The sequence below is a fragment of the Urocitellus parryii genome, chromosome 8, assembly GCF_045843805.1.
Source record: "Urocitellus parryii isolate mUroPar1 chromosome 8, mUroPar1.hap1, whole genome shotgun sequence".
NCBI lineage: Eukaryota > Metazoa > Chordata > Mammalia > Rodentia > Sciuridae > Urocitellus > Urocitellus parryii.
This window is the reverse complement of record NC_135538.1, coordinates 52,995,386-53,012,885: the sequence shown is the minus strand read 5'-3', so window position 1 is coordinate 53,012,885 and position 17,500 is coordinate 52,995,386. Positions and strand designations below refer to the sequence as shown.

At 39.6% G+C, this 17,500-nt stretch overlaps 1 protein-coding gene across 1 annotated transcript in view; it reads left to right on the top strand.

Moving 5' to 3' along the window:
* Positions 1-2,716: 2,716 nt before the first annotated feature.
* Positions 2,717-17,500, top strand: part of LOC113183360 (uncharacterized) — a 137,263-nt gene continuing 122,479 nt past the window's right edge. Inside the window, exons 1-5 of the mRNA XM_077801484.1 lie at positions 2,717-2,740; positions 5,696-5,776; positions 11,633-11,827; positions 12,964-13,117; positions 14,199-14,356. Coding sequence (XP_077657610.1) covers positions 2,717-2,740; positions 5,696-5,776; positions 11,633-11,827; positions 12,964-13,117; positions 14,199-14,356 — 612 coding nt within the window. The remainder of the gene's footprint in view (positions 2,741-5,695; positions 5,777-11,632; positions 11,828-12,963; positions 13,118-14,198; positions 14,357-17,500) is intronic.

Sequence of the window (17,500 nt, the reverse complement as noted above, 5' to 3'; positions counted from 1 at the left end):
TTTGTTGTTGTTATACCATTGTAGTCATACATAGTAGTTGGGTTTATTTTGACAAAATCATACATGCATGTAATTTGATTTACTCCCTTTTCTTACCTACTCCCTTCCCCAACCCCCCACTATTTTCCTTCTTCTATTTTATTGATCTTCCTTTCACTCATTTATTTATTTTTAATTTGGTAGCATCTCCCTTATTTTATTGATCTTCCTTTCACTCATTTATTTATTTTTAATTTGGTAGCATCTCCCTTATTGATTCTTGTTTTATTTCTTGAGCTTTAGGGATCTTGTTGAAGAAGTCAGTGCCTGCAACCAATCTTATGGAGTGTTGACCCTATATTTTCTTCTAACAGTTGCCAATTTTTAGAGGGTAATCTTGGTGAGTGGAGAGTCTAACCTACTTTTTTCCTACTATTTACAGTATATACATAAAGGTGGAATTCCCTGTGATATCTTTATATATGCACACAATGCAATTTTATTAAATTCAATTGCATTTCCTCCTCTTTCCTATCCTTCCTCCCTCTCAATTTCCTTTTTCCACTCCATTGATCTTCCCTATATCTTCATGACATCTGATCCCTGCTCTTTTTTCCCTTATTTTGCTCTAGCTCCCATGGGAGGGAAAACATTTGACCCTTGATTTTTTGAATCTGCTTATTTTATTTAGCATGATGTTCTCCATTTCCAACCATTTATCAGTATTAAGTTTTTTGAGTTCTCTGGATATTCTGGATATTAATCCCCTGTCAGAGCAGTAACTGGTAAAAAAAAAAAAATTTCTTCTGTTTTGTAGGTTCTGTCTTCATGCTGAAGCTGGGGAACAAATGGCCGTCAATATAGTTAATAAATAGTTGGGTTAGATGGGGAAGATGGGGGCTGGTTGGAAAGGAAAGAAAAGAAAATCCAAAGCTGACATTTCCAAAGCCCTTTCCCCTCCACCCATTACCAAGGTGACCTGCCTATGGGGAACAGTTCCTCCCAAAGAGCTGTTAACAAGCATCTCCAGGGCTGCCTGTTTGAGCAGATGTAGAAAGTTACACCTGGAGGGCTTCCTTCTCACCTTTTGGCTCATCTCCTGACCACTGGTCACGTAAGCAAGATGGGGAGAAGAGAAAAGCAAGATAAGGGGGGGAAAGGGCATGAGAACAAAGAAAATCTAAGATGTATAAAAGCTGGTATCCATCTTTGGATACCAGCTCTGGACCCCTTCTCTGGGAAGAAGTCTGTCTCTGTTCTATCCTTCAAATAAAACTTGCCTTCTGTGCCTATCTCGGAGTCTCCAGTGTTCCATTGTCACGTCTGGGGAAATGGAACTTGGCCCTGATTGGTTCTCATCACTGGTGGTACCAATGCTCTCAATCACTTCCTTTGCTGTGCAGAAACTTTTTAATTTGGTAGCATCTCCCTTATTGATTCGTGTTTTATTTCTTGAGCTTTAGGGATCTTGTTGAAGAAGTCAGTGCCTGCAACCAATCCTATGGAGTGTTGACCCTATGTTTTCTCCTAACAGTTGCCAATTTTAAGCAGGTGATTTTGGTGAGTGGAGAGTCCAACCTGCTTTTTCTCTACTATTTACATAATGGTAATAAATTATAAATAACAACAGTCTAACCCGAATGTTCCTTCAAATTGCAAAAGCATGTTTTTTAATGAAGTTGACATTATTTCTTGGAGACAGATAAAGTCCCACGGGCTGGATAATGGTTGCTGGGGAAGTCAGCCACAAGCTTTATGCCTCCTTTTTCAGGGATACGGAAAAAGAGCAAATGCAAAACATGGATGAAATTTATAAGATCACTTCCACGGAGAGGACCCAGCTATTGGAGAAGGAACTGGAGGTGCAATTGAGTGAACTGAAGTCTGAAATAGAAGAACAAGAGATCCTTCAGGGAGCAGCTCATCGAGCTTACAGGTAAATAGTAGGAGTGAGAAAGTGTGGTCCTCAGGGCTTTACCTCCCGCTCTTACCCCATAATCTCCATCAGTCCTCCCCACTCTTTTTTTTTTTTTTTTAACCTGGACAATGGACATGATCTCAAACTCAGACAAATGACGTGCAGCAGCAGTTTCCGCACCCCTTTCTTTCAGCCAAATACTAACCAGGCTCAGACCTGCATAGCTTTTGAGCTCAGGCAGGATCATGAGCATTCAGGGTGGTAGAAACATAGACCAATTGCCCATTTCTAACCTACTGCTCCCCCTAAAGTTTTCCTACATTCTAGATTTGTTAAGACAGGTGGGAACAATCAGTGTCTCACTGAAGAAAGTGGGGAAATGTTCCTACATGTTCAGGAACACTACCATCCTAAAGTTCCAGAAGCTATTGTAGAAATCATACTCCATAAAGAGATTTCATCTTATAACATTTTAACTGAGTTTGATCTTGATTTTGATGAGAAATTTAAAACCTGAAATAATGCTAAATATTTCATAATGAATTCTACAAAATGCTGTTGGATTAGGCGTTCTTTTATAGGGTAAATGTTGTCAATGAGAGCGATCAAATTCTTTTAAACAGGGTAGCCAGATCAGTCTCTAAGTGGAGAGTCTCATGGGCCCTGGATCTTCACATTTTTTTTGTTTCTGTTATAATTCATCAAAAGGAACAACATGAAAACTCTGTTGGTTAGAGTAAGCACAAGGTGGATGGTGAGCAATATGGAGAGGAGATTGGAAGAGACAGTAACCAGGTGAATCAGTGCTTCATTCGAAAGATGATTCTGAAGAACTATTACTTGGTATGTGTTGTGATAGGTCTTTAAAGCTATTGCAGTTGTTAAGAGGAAATGGAAAGATTGTGACCCATGTAAGTCACAATTTCTCTCAAATTTGGTTTATTTATTTGAAAAATGAAATAAAAGAAAAAATATGTACCCAGGGCTGGGGTTGTGGCTCCGTGGTAGAGCACTTGCCTAGCATGTATGAGGCACAGGGTTTGATTTCAGCACTGCATATAAATAAAACATAAATAAATAAAGATCCATCAAAGACTAAAAACATATTTTAAAAAAGTGTATCTTTCCTCCTTTATTAGGTTGTGAGGATCAAATGACATAATGCATGTTAAAGCATTTTGACAACTAGAAAAAAAACCAAGTTTTTAATATGCAAAAATAAAATGTTGGTATTATTACAACTTACATGTCAAGAGAGTTAGGCAAGTGTAAAGGCTTTGGGAAAGCCCTTTTAGGGCACACTGAAGATGAAATAGCTCCTGAACGTCCTCCTACAGAGACCGGAAAACTTTCTCATGCTGGGGACAGTCACCAAGGAAATTAGACCAAGACTCTCTGGCTAGATAGACACAGCCAAGCTAAATCTACAGATTATATTCCCTGGCTTCCATCCCTCTATGCCCCTCTCTTATAAAAGCTTTCCACACCCTCTATGAGAAAGAAAGTCTTCTCTCTTCTCATCAGTTTCAATGAGAAATCCTGGGTACCCATATTTCTCTACTCCCCCAAACCACCCAGGATTGTTAGTAAGAATCTAACTTAATTCCAGCAAAGACTGAGCACCTTCTCTAGGTGCTCTTTGCCAGGTGCTGTGCTATGTTCCGGAGTCCAAGGAAAATGGAAATATCCACTCCCAATAACTACTCCCAGGGCACTGAAAAAAAATCATCTTTCTTTCTTTTTCTCCACCTTCTCCTTCCTCCCCGACCCCCATTCTTTTCCTCATTTCAACTCATAAGCCCTGGACTTTGCAATGGTTGTGTTTCTTATGTGCTTGCTGATTGAATAAGTTTATGGCTGTATGGTAAATGGACAACGTTTGATGAAAGAAGGCGTGAATCTCTATTTGTGAGTTAGTGTACACATCACTTAGGATCACTAGCTGCTTTTAGGTCACTCCCAGGCACTTTGAGGTTTACTGAGAGGAACGATGTGATCTGAGTGAGAGGGTTGGGCAACCAAGCCTGGGACCCTGCCCAGTCTCCCAGTTTGCCAAAAATGAGGAGACAAGAGGGCCAGAAAGTTTTCTTCTGATTTCCCTGTCGAGTAGCCCATCTCCTTTCTGGTTGGCCACTGCCTCTCCACCTCCTTGAGGCTGTGGCCAAGATGCAAGTTACACCTTTGATTTGTTAACATATTTACTCTCAAGCCCCTTTCAGAGTTTGCTTCTTTCTTTTCCCATCAAAGCCAAGGTACCAGGAGAAAGTTAAGGGAGGCAATGCCCTCAGCTTCAGAGGGAGAAATTTGACACAAAGTGTCTAAATGAGTTTCTTAGGTTCATGCGGTTGACCAATCTCCTGTCAACCTCCTGTTCTTTTCACAGAACCACTTGCTGGCAAGTGTACAAACTAACATGAAGTTTAAAAACTTGTCTGTGGGAGCACCCTTTTGTTGAATCCCCAGTGCTGGAACAACAAACAACTTATCTGTGAGGACAAGTAGGATCGTATGAAGAATAGGAACCTAAATTTCACCGCTTCTACCTCTCTCAAAATTTCTAGGTCATTTCATGTGTTCCAGAACTGCCTGCTGTGGCTCCTTTGCCAATGTCTACAGCATCCCATCTTGAGAAAGTGGCATCTGCATCAGGGTTACTGTCCCCTGGTGTTTCAATGTTGCTAAGCCTTGGGGTGCATCTTAAACCCGATAGGGAGAGCCCTGCTCTTGCTGACCAGACCCCACCTGCTTACCTGGACCTGCAGCTTATGCTGCCTGCATGAGAGTCCCTGATGAGAACAGCTCATCATGGCAGGACTTGACCAGGGTCCATCAGGTTGCACCAGCAGGCATTTCTTCTAAGTCTGCTTATCCTACAGATCAATAGTCTTCCTGAGGCAAAAAACTTGGATACAATAATTCTTAGAGTGTTTCCTGTTTGATATTTAAGGTCACTTCACCCTCAGGTAATTCAGCAAGAACACAAAAGTAAAAAACATTTAAAAAATTTTACAAGATACCAGTGCTATGTGTCAACTAGGGCAAGAGGGAGATTTGATAAAGCTCATTGCTTGTTAGAGATAAAGTTCCTGGAAGAACTAAGGCAGAGATATTCCTGGAGGAAGAAAGGCAGGGGAAATAAAAATTCTTATCATATGTCCCTCTCTGGACTCTGGAGTAAGAAATAGTGAGGCAAATTATGACTAGAAGGACAGACCATGTTTGTGTGGGGGGAAAGGAGAGAGAAATTACCCTGGGGAAAGGGTTAGCCAATATCAGGTCTGTGAGAGAAAGATTCTAAGACACAAGAATGTGGCCTGTACATGCCCTCCATAATCTACTATAATATGATATACTTATTTGAGAATGAGCAGTTGTGAAGAGTTACAGATTAATCAAGGCCCAGCTATAATCTGATTACAACTTCTGTGATTACAGCTCTGTTGCATAAATCTTTCTGCAGCTCTGTTCAAATACCAAAGGACATCTCTTACTTTAGAAGAGAAAGGGAACTGGCACTGAAGAAAACCTTACAGGTGAGGGTAATGGTGGACCTTTTCAATACAACAATAAATTTGATTTTGCTAACTTGGAAATTTAGCAAGGAAAGTTTATTTTTGCAATCAAACAGCTGATGTTATTGAAACTGTGTACGATAACAAAACATCCCAACAAAATATCCTGATAAATAAGAGCAGGCCGTTGTTTTCTTGGAGATTTGAAATTTTACAGTTCTTCATTTGGGATATTAAAATTAGTTTTTGGATTTAGGTGGCTGAGCCCAAGCCCCTTGTTATTCAGGCAGATGTCCTGCAGAGGGAGCTAGAGATCTGCCTAAGAAGAGAGTACACACCTGAAAATTTGCCTTTGCTTCTGCTGCAGGTAAGGAAGGGTCCCTTTGCAATTCAAAAACACAGCTGGAATTTAGTAGAAATTTATGAACAAAGCCAGCTTTCTGGTAGGTTTTCGTACACATGTGTAGTTTGCGGAACTTGGTTAGTGTGAGTGCAGTTATACCACACCGCAGTTCAGTTTAGGCACACTGTAAGTTCCTACTAAACATTTCCTGTGCTTATATGGGGCAATGCAACATTGAGACAGTTTCAGCCTTCCAGAAACTGTTGACTAATCTAGGAAAAACATTTCCAGAATTTTTTCTTAAGAAAATAACTTAAAATGGAAATTTTTTTTCCATAAAGATTATTATTACAACATTGTAATAAAAGTAAAACAATTTGGAATCACCTAAATATCTACCTACCAGGATGAAAAAGAGCTTAGAAAAGCAGTATGGTACTTATTAGAATATTGTTTAGCCTAAGGAATTATTGTTAATATAATATTAATAAAGGTGTATGTGATAATAGCAGTCAAATCATGTATAGAAGAATCACTGGGTGGATACAGACCAGAAAGTTAACAATCACTATGTTTGGATGGCAGGATAATACATTTCCTCTAAATGTTTTTATACTAAGCATTTATAATTTTTAATTTTTAAAATTCTTCATTCTTTACTCATGTGTTGTGAGTTACATCCCCTATGCTTACGAATAAGTTCTTTTTTTTAAATGATATTGAGGATCAAACCCAGGGCTTTGCACATACTAGGCAAGCATTCTACCACTGAGCAATATTTTCAGGCCCAAGACAATTTTTTTTTTCTGTGCTGGGATTGAACTGACGGGTCCTTTATCACTGAGCTATGTTTCCAGTCCTTTTTATTTTTGTTTTGAAACAGGAGCTCACTAAGTTGCTGAGGCTGGCCTCAAACTTGTGATCTTTCTGATTTAACCTCCCAGGTTGCTGGGATTATAAGCATGTGCCACTGCACCCAGCCTCAGTTTTTTGTATTTTGTATTTTGAGTCAGGGTCTTGCTAAATTGCTGAGACTGGCTTTGAACTTGAGATTCTTCCACCTCACCCTCCCAAGTAGCTGGAATTACAGGTGTGAGACAGTGTACCAGCCACAAATAAGTTCTTTAGCAACTAGTTAGCAATTAAGTTAACCACAAAGAAACAAAAGATACTGAAACTCTATTTGCAAGTCATACTGCTGCTGTTTACTTAGGATTATTTTTACCTACCACTTCTTGCATTCCTAATTCCCTTGTATGTATCAGTTGGTCTCTATGGAGAGAGTTGATGAAGAGGGTAAGATAATAGACATTTTGTTCACTTTGAGACACTTGTCAATGTCTGGAGATACTTTGCCCTGGGTGTTTTTACACATTCTGCCATGCCCAGAGCAGCCTCCCACAGCAAAGAATTATCCAGTCCCAAATGTCAATAGAGCTAAGGTTGAGAAACTCTAGTACACTATAAATTTCCATATATCATTTGCCTTCTGTTTAAAGAAAATCCTTTAAGATTTCTTTAGTGCAGGTTTCCTATGGACAAATTCTCACAGTCTGTTGTTTTGCAAAAAATTATTCTTCTTTTATTTATTTCTTTATGTGTGTTTTTTTTTTTTTTTTGTGTGTGTGTGTGTGTGTGTGTGCATGTGCATGTGATACTGGGGATTTGAACCCAAGACCTTTCACATGTCAGGCATGTGCTCTACCATTGAGTATTTCCTTTGATTTTAGAAAGATATTTTTGTTCAATATAGAATCCTAGGTTGATTTTTTTCTCTTCTTTACTTTTGTTTTGCATAATTTTTATTTCAGAACATAATGCATCTTTTTGTCCTCTGGCTGCTTTTAAGATTTTCTCTTAATGATCTTTAGCTATTTTATTATAAAGTGTATTATTTCTCTTACTTGTAGTTAGTTTAACTCCTTAGATTGTGGGTTTATTGTTTTCATGAGTTTGGGAAAACTGTTGCAAGTAGTAATCAACTATATTTCATTCATTATTTCTTCACATATATTGTCTGTCTGCAACCACTTTATGGCACTGCAATTATACTCTGTTAAACCACTTCATATTGTTCCATAGATCACTGAGACTATGTTAAATTTTTCAGTCTTTTTTTCCCCCTTAGTGTTTCATTTTATACATTTCCTATTGCTGTGTCTTCAAGTTCACCAACATTTTTTTTTTTCAGTACTAGGGATTGATTACAGGGCTTGGCATGTGCCTTGCAAACACTCTGCCACTGAGCCACATCCCCAGTTCAAGATCACCAACTTTTATTATGTAATATCTGATCTGCTTTTAATACCATCCACTCAATTTTTCATTTTAGATACTTTGTTTTTCATTTACAGAAGTTGCAATTGATTCTTTTTAACATTTACCATCTCTTTCTTTATTATGTTCACATTTTCCTTTCAATCTTCAATCATGCTGAACATATTTATATTAAGTTCTTTAAAAGTTCTTGTTTGAACTGGACATCGTGGTGCATGCCTATAGTCCCATCCACTGGGGAGGCTGAGGCAGGAAGATCATGAGTTTTGAGGTCAGTAAATGAAGAATACAAAAGGAATGGGGATGTGACTCACTGACCCTGGGTTCAGTCCTAGAGCAGTGGGAAATTAAAAAGGAAAGAAAAGAAAACAATGTGCTTGCTTGTTAATTTAATCACCTTTGTCTTTTTCTGGGTCTGTTTCTCATCACTAATTTTCTTCTGCTTAAGGATCATGTTTTCCTGCTACTTTACATATCTAATAACTTTTTAACATTTTATTTTTAGTTTTAGATGGACATAATATCTTTATTTTTATTATTATTATTATTTTTTTAATGTGGTGCTAAAGATCGAACCCAGGGCCTCACGCATGCAAGACAAGCGCTCTACCACTGAGCTACAACCCCAGCCCTCTAATAATTTTTTTTAATATTTATTTTTTAGTTGTAGTTGGACACAATCTTTGTTTTACATATTTATTTTATGTGGTACTGAGGATCAAACCCAGGGCCCCGCACATGCTAGGTGATCGCTCTACCACTGAGCCACAATCCCAGCCCCCTAATAAATTTTGATTGCTGAAAATTGTCAACTTTTCATTCCTGGGTGCCAGAGTTTGTATTTTCCTTAGAGTGAGTGTTGGAATTTATTCCAGCAGACTTTTAAGTTACATATCAGTTTAATCCTTTCGAGCTTTGCTTAGAGTGGGTTTAGAATAACTTTACTATAGTCATAGTTTGTCCTTATTACTGAAGCCCCTGTTGTGTCCACTGAATGTCCTGGGTCCCAGTGAAGATCCGGTACCCAGTGAAGCTCCTTTGCTCTGGCTGGGTGGATCTTGAACATCTGTTCAGTTTACAACACCCCAGTCAGTTCTCCTTGGTGCAGCAACGTGGAGTTTCACCCTCTACCCCCTGGCTAGATATTCAGCCACAGACTTCAAGGGATCGCTGCGGATTTCTGGAGTCCTTTCTCCACCTAGTTTCCCCTCTCTAGTATTCCACTCTGCAAACTCCTGACTCCACTTACAAATTTCACTTTCTCCCTTCTTAACCCAGAGAGAATACTTACTCTGCTTGGGATTCCCTGTTCCTTTCCATGTCTCAGAAACTGCAGGGTGACAGGAGTCTGACATTATTTGTTTCCTTCTTGTAGGTGTTACAGTCCTATTCACGGTCAGAAAACAATTGACTTGTATATTTTTTCCAATTTTCTTTTTTTATTTTAACATTTTTTTTTATTTTTTGGAAGTGGTTAGAAACAATACCTTTATTTTATTTATTTATTTTTATGTGATGCTGAGGATGGAACCCAGGGCCTCTCATGTGCTAAATGAGCGCTCTACCACTGAGCCACAATCCCAGCCCCTATTTTTTCCAATTTTCTACTTGCTTATGATGGAAGGACATGATAGAGCTAGACCCAGTTATTCTATCATAGACAGCATTATTTTTATTATTAGAAATAAAACATTTTCAAAAGATTATTTAATCTTTTTTTTTCTTTTCAGTATGAGGATTGATGATTGAACCCAGAGGTACTTTACCACTGAGCTACATCCCCAGCCCTTTTTATTTTGAAAAAGGGTCTCCCTAAGTTGCTGAGGCTGGCCTCAAACTTGTTATCCTCCCGCCTCAGCCTCCTGAGTTGCTGGGATTATAGGCATGTGCTACAATGCCTGGCTTATTTAACTACTTTTTAAAAATATTGTTTTAGTTGTAGTTGGACACATACCGTTATTTTATTTATTTTTATGTGGTGCTGAGGATCGAACCCAGTGTTTCACACATGCTAGGCAAGCTCTCTACTGCTGGCCACAATCCTAGCCCCTAACTATTTTATTTTTTAGTTGTAGATAGACAAAATACCTTTATTTTATTTTTATGTGGTACTGAAGATCGAACCCAGTGCTTCACACATGCTAGGCAAGCGCTTTGCCACTGAGCCATAATCCCAGACCTTATTTAATATTTTTAAGTGTAAATAAAACTTCTGATCTGAGGCTAAAAGCTTTAATATTACCTGTATTGTACTTTGCATTTTGAATCATAATTTCAGTTCTTAATAGAAAATTAAAGCCTACATTGGATAATTTGATAGACCTTAATATCACTGCTAAGATTGTTCTATAATTTATAAATGAGCTTATAAACTATTCACTTGGCAACATATCAGGAAAATTTAGAAGTCTCTACATGTTTTATTTAAGTTTGAATGGTATCATAAGCCAGACTTCTTAATTTTATGGTCTTCATGTAGAAAAGTACATTTTTCTAAAACAATCAGCGTTTGATTTACCTATTATTTGTGTACTTTCTTTCCCAACTTTTTAAATTTGTGTTCTTAAGAATTAAGTCAGTCTTCCTATTACAATAGTGTTCTGCTAAGTGCTTTTTTTTTTTCTTTTTGGTTAAAGTATTACACAGAGAGAATTACCCAGTTGGCCCAGTGTAAATATTTACACATGGTTAGGTGGAAGAGGTTTTGCCAGCACAGTAAGACCATGGAGCAACTTTATCCTCTTTACAAGGTAGGAAACCATGAACAGTACCTGTGGGCTATTTTTTTTTCATATATATATATATATATATATATATATATATATATATATAATACACGACAGCGGAATGCATTACAATTCTTCTTATGCATATATACCACAATCTTTCATATCTCTGTTTGTATATAAAGTAGGTTGACATCCAATTTGTGTCTTTATACATGCACTTTGGATCATGATGTCCATCACATTCCACCATCCTTGCTAATCCCCTGCCTCCTCCCTTTCTCTCACTCCCCTCTTCCCTATCTAGAATTTATCTATTCTTCCCATGTTCCCCTTCCCTACCCCACTATGAGTCAGCCTCTTTATATCAGAGAAAGCATTCGGCATTTGTTTTTGGGGGGATTGGCTAACTTCTGTGGGCTATTTTTTTATGATAAAAATAATGGTCAATGAGCTTGTCCATGTTTTTAAATCATTGATAAAGATAGGAAAGGAATCGATTGGTGCATCTTCTTGCCTGTTCTGCTAGTGGCAGAAGATAATGGTTCCTATTTTTAAGAATGAGATATGAAGAAAGTTTTATATGATAGAATATGTGTGTTTCTCTCTAGACTTGGCTTCCGCTGCTGTAGGTGACAGCTCAAAAGCGGAGTCCAGTAACTAAATCTCCTCATGCACTGACTGCAGTCTTTCTCCTTCAAAGTCCTAATTAAGAATATGAACACTGCCTTTATCAGTCAAATTCAGAATATAGCGGAACTTTGGGATTCACACTTTATTTGGCCCCCAGACATCATTCCCCTATGCTTGGAAGCCAATGGCACAGAGAATAAGGCTTGCCAATGCCGAGCTCTGTCTTCCTATCTCTCTTAAACAGAAACGAGTTGGCTACATTATGCAGGAATACAGTGATGCTGTCCAGAGAGCTGAAAGATTATCCATTGCTCGAGAAAACTTCCTTATGGGAAAAAAGAATCCTCCTAACTTAGTGATGCTGGAAGATGTGACAATTTACACAAGGTGGTTAGTGTGTCACCTACACTCTTTCAGGACTGTTCACCACTATCTGCAGGTATGTCAGATGCTCACGTGACTCTGTGGTGCACTCCCACGAATGGCCACCATGCTGTTTTCTCGCATCTGTCACCTAGCGTCACCTTGTCAGGGTTTCTGTACTCTACCTGCTCTAAAAAGGACAGGAAAGCAATGAGTCACTGGAATTTTTTGAAAAACTTGCTCCGTTGAAATCACTGCCTTAATTCAGCTCTTTCAAAGATGGCTCAGATGTACTATTTCCCATTCACTCTGTAACTTCCTGTTTTCTGTTCAAGATTTATGCTCTTCAACCGGAGTCCACTTTGTTAGTCAGCAATGTTTAATGAGGGTCTGACAGCTACTTGTCCTAGGCCACACAGCAAAATGTGGTCTTTGCTGAAAGGTAATGAGGTCCCAGGCAGGCAGGGCAAGGAAACTTTTACTGAAATGCAATGGCGTAAGACAAAGTAAACTAAGCAAGTATAAGGTAAAGGCACAGAGGAGAGGACCTAACTCAGGCTGGAGGGTCACAAAGGAGTTAAATGATTACATTTCCATTTTAGAAAAATTATTTTTTGGTTACTAAATCTTTTCTTAGTCCTTTCCTCCTTATCTCAGTGACACCACTGAGTTCAAACCAGAAACCTGGCCATCACCTGACTTGACTTCTTTTTCACGTCTAGTCACTGTGGGCTGCACCTCTAATACCTCTCCCCACTCACATGGTGGTATAAATATCTGCTCATCCATTTAGGTCCTCCACCAAAACATGAATTCCAAGGTGGGGAACCACCTTGTTGCTTTTTATTTATTTCTTTATTTTTGTGGCGCTGGGGATTGAACCCAGGGCCTTATGCATGTGAGGCAAGCACTCTACCAACTCAGCTATATCCCCAGCCCTTGTCTCTCTTTATATAATTAGTACCTCGCAGGGCTTTGTCTGTTTTGGTTGTGTGATTGGTGTAGAACTGGCTGGAGGTTAAGGTCACCCAGAGTTGGTAACAATACTGGTTTCCCATTTTCAAATTTCGTTCCTCATGATTAGCAGATTCCTAAGGTCCCATCTCTAGCTCCCTCCTTTCCTATCAAAGCAAAGTGCTGCTCTGAACCTGAGTCTGGAAGCTTCCCAGAGAATCAGGTTGATGTGTGGCTTATGGTTGTACCCCTCTGTAGGCCCTCCAGTATTTGCCCATCTCCAACATGCTGAGTCCAGCTGACAACCAAGACCCCGAGGCTGGTCAGGAAAGTGACAAGGTCTGTGTCAATGACATGGATCCCAACATCCAGAGTCCTGCATCTTCTGGCCTGGTGGATACTAGCATTTCAGGTAAGAAATTAGTCTTCTTCCCCCTAGGGTTATGTGGAGAAAAGAAGATTGTGTTTGGGGGCATGTGCTATTTTGAACCATGGCCTTGCAAACATTTTTCTATGTATCAAAAGTTGTTATCTTCCTAATGAACAAATGTTAAGTTTATGTTTTCTGATGAGAAAAATCGCTAACCACTTCCCTTAGACATTTTGATCTTTGTAATTCACAAATTAAGAGAAAGGGAAAAAATGGACTTGACATCAGGAGATTTGGGTTCTGGGGTTGTTTCTGTCCTGCTCATCTAGGCCTGCATTTCCTTGGGCCTCAGTTTACTTTTACATAATAAGCCTTTCAGATTAAGTGATCTCTAGTGTTCCTTTCAGTTTTAAGATCACACAATTCTAAACTAATTATTCATCAGAATCAATTTCATATAGTCTTCCTGGTCTTGTGTTACAGATGGTCACTGATGTAACGTAGAGTACCGTTCTTGCTTAGGGTATGCACAGAGTGTCCCAGGAGCACCTGGGAGTGGCAGCCAACCTCAGTGATGGGGATCTCAGAAGTTTTCTTGATGGAGAGGAGGGGAGTTCCAGCTGGGTCCTTAGAGTTGATTAGGAATTAGACACAAGATGGTGAAAGCTCTCACCTTCTTCTCATTTGTTGATTAATGTTTAAGTGATATAATTCATTTGCCACAAAGAACTCTGGGCAGGGATGCTTCCACTTAGTCATTTCCCAAAGATCTGTTGGGTTCCTCCTGCAGGCTGTGAGAGGGTGAGGAGTCCTGTCTCCCTCCTGCAGAAATCTAGCTCCGAGGACTTGTCGGATACACCTGGCCAAGTGTGGTGCTGATTATAAATGTGGCAGAGAAGGTTGGGCAAGGGGCAGAGGAGGGCCTACCTTTAGTTATCTCCAAGGATCCTCTGAGGTTCTACCTCTAACTCCTTCCTTCCCTATCAAAGCAAAGTGTTGCTCTTGAACCTAACCTGGATGCTTCTGTGAGAACTGAGTTGATGTGTGGCCGCCTGGTTGTGCCTTTCTGTAGACCCTCCTGTATTCTTTGGCCTTCACGCTCTTGATTTTGGATCTTTTTCAGGGCCAATGAGAACAGATGCTGATTTCATGCTGCCCCAACACACAACAGAAACAGGAGAACTGAAACCTCAGCTGAGGCGCCTTCTGTCACACTTCCATATCCCATACGACCTGCAGGAGCTAAGGAACTCTGCTAAGGAAATGGAACTTTTTTCCTTGGTACTCTATGTACTCTCCTTTTTAATTTATTAGTTATTGATGGACCTTTATTTATTTATTTGTTTATATGCAGTGCTGAGAATGAAACCCAGTGCCTCACACATGCTAGGCAAGCGCTCTACCACTGAGCCACAACCCCAGCCCCTCTATGTACTCTTAATAAATCTAGATGTCCGTGAAGGAAAACACCATTATTTGCCACCAAGATGCATATTTATATGGCCAAGGTTGTTTCTAGAATGATAAAATAGTAATAGGTGACATTTAGGTTGGCAGTTAGGAAGAGCTTACTTTCCATAAGAGGAATGGGACCCTCCAATGGCAAACCCAGAGGAACTGTAGGATTTTTTTTTTTTCCTGCAGAATTTAAAGAAAAGGCTGGGCAACAGTCTGTAGGAACTAAAAATGTAGCCAAGATCTGGCAAATTTGCATGGTAGAGCCATCAAGTGTCTAAAGCCCTCTGATTCTCAGAATGTGTGGCAGTACTCTCCTTGCTGACAAAATGCTTTATATTCAGCAAAGTGTACCTTGTGTCGTGAGGTTTAGAGTCACAGTCTTCTCTGCTGTAACACAGAGTTAGCTGGGTGCGGCACCATAATCCCAGTGGCTCAGAAGGCTGAGGCAGGAGGATCATGAGTTCAAAGCCAGCTTCAGCAACAACGAGGTGCTTAGCAATTCAGTGAGACCCTGTCTCTAAATAGAATACAAAATAGGGCTGGGGATGTGGCTCAGTGGTCAAGCACCCCTGAGTTCAATCCCTGGTACCTCCCCTCCCAAAGCAAAACAAAACAAAAACAAGAAAACACAGTGTTGCATTCCCTGAAAAAGGAACTCACATCATCAAAAGCCATGTTAAAACTTGTTGCAAAAGGAAAAACAGGAGTATGGGTGAAGAGCATCGGATATAACAAAATTTTTCAGCAAATGTTTTGACAATAAAAATAGTTTCTACCTCTAGCTGATATTATTTGCAAATGTATATATTTGCTAGATAAAAGTAACAAATGGACAGATCCAAATGGGCAAAAATCAAATCTGAGCGTTCTGGATTGCTCTTCATATGACAAGGGCTACTCTCTCCTCTATTATCATTTGTTTGACCTTGAAGTTGCCCTTGCGTTTGTACTTGTTCTTGCATCATTTTACTGGGATCATTTCCATCATTTCCATTAGTAACGCAGTTCAGTGAAACCAGTGGTATCACATTCCTCCAGTTTCTTTGAAGGTGATGATGTTTAGCTTTTGTTTTTCTTTTTGTGTCCCAGCAGCGCTGTCCTCACGGGGCTTCTAGGGAGTGTCCTCTGCCTTATCATCACCAAGTGTTATGAAGGGCAAAACACAGAACAGGAATAGGATGGTATTTAAAAAGAACAGAATAAGTAATAATAAGTTGTAGCACAGTAGACTATTATCAATGATAAACAAGAGGACACAGGCCAGCTGGGCACTCCAACAAAGCAGCCTTGTTCCAAAGGACAACTTGTCTCCTCCATGTAGTGATAGTTGCCATTTGATTTTCTTATAATAGTATTATATGAAACGTTAACTGTGCTCCTGAGCTAATCAATCATATTACAACAACATTTTTGTGTAGGGAGAGTTCTTATGTTTAGATACTGTTTATTCTGGTACTTTAATGTCCCTGGAGCAGAGTCAGTTCAGCAAACCCAAAGCCTGCTGCCCAAACACTAGTTTTTCTAAAATCAAACTGTTTGGAATACAGTGCTTCAGCCCATTTAGATGGCTATAACTCGGTGGCTTATAAATGAAAAGCATATATTTTTTATACTTGTGGAGACTGAGAAGTTCAAGACCAAGGTAGATACAGTGTCTGGTGAGAGCCTGTTTTCTGGCTCATAAATGGTGCCTTTTTGCTGTGTCTTCACATGGCAGAAAGGCATCTCTCTGTTTTTTTTTTATGTGACACTAATGCTATTCACTACATCCCAAAGGCCCCACCTCCTAATACCACCACCTTGGGGATTAGGATTTCAATACATGAATTGTGTAGGATCATAAATAAATATTCAGACAATAGCATAATCATGCCTCTTCATTTATGTATTATCTATGGCTGCTTTCACTACAACAGCAGACTTGGGTAGTTGCAACAGAGCCCCTGTGGTCTGTAAAGACTAAAATACTTACTATCTGGCCCTTGAAGAAAATGTGCAATTCAGTCCTAATCTAGCACTGTCTTGCTGAATTTCCCAGTGATGAATATGTTGGCTGCTCTGACCTGTAAGTTAACCAGTAGTCACCTATGGCTATTGAGCTCTTGGAATGTGGCTACTACAACTGAAAAACTAAATTTTCAAGTTTACTTAATCTTTTCTTTTCTTTCTTTTTTTTTTTTTTTTTTGGTACTGAGGGTACCTGACCACTGAGCCACATCCCCAGCCCTATTTTGTATTTTATTTAGAGACAGGGTCTCACTGAGTTGCTTAGCTCCTCGCTTTTGCTAAAGCTGGCTTTGAACTCACGATCCTCCTCCCTCAGCCTCCAGAGCTGCTGGGATTACAGGTGTGTACCACCATGCCTGGCAGTTTACTTAATCTTTAATTAATCCACAATTAAATGTTAAAATGCCACATGTGGCGAGATGCAACTGTATTCGACAGCCACAGAAGCACCAGCATGCACTGGAAGAATATTCAGCTCTGTAACTCACAAACTTGCTCACTCACTTCAGAAACCATTGTTGAGATCTTAGTATGTGCCAGCACCATGCATGGTGGGTTCTTTGTATGTGCATGTACATGTGTGTTTGTACGTGTGTATGTACATGTATGGTAAAATACATATAACATAAAAATTTGCCATTTTGAACATTTTAAGGAGATGGGTTCAGTGTCATTAAGGACATTACACTATTGCATCATGGAGGTGCCATCACAGGGCCAGTGGACCCTGGGGCCACTCAGGAGAATAAAGGAGGAAATGCTCAGCACTTTGGTAGTAGGAAGTTATGTCATAGAAAGCATTTGCAGCCTCAGTCTGGGAGTGAGATGTGAAGGGAATAGGCCAAGGCACCTTAAAAAGTTTTAAGAGGTTCTAGCATCTGGACTCTTCTTTCTAGTAACATCCTAGTCAGGCTTCTGAGAGTAGGATATACTTGGCCTTTGGATGTTCTATTTTATGAG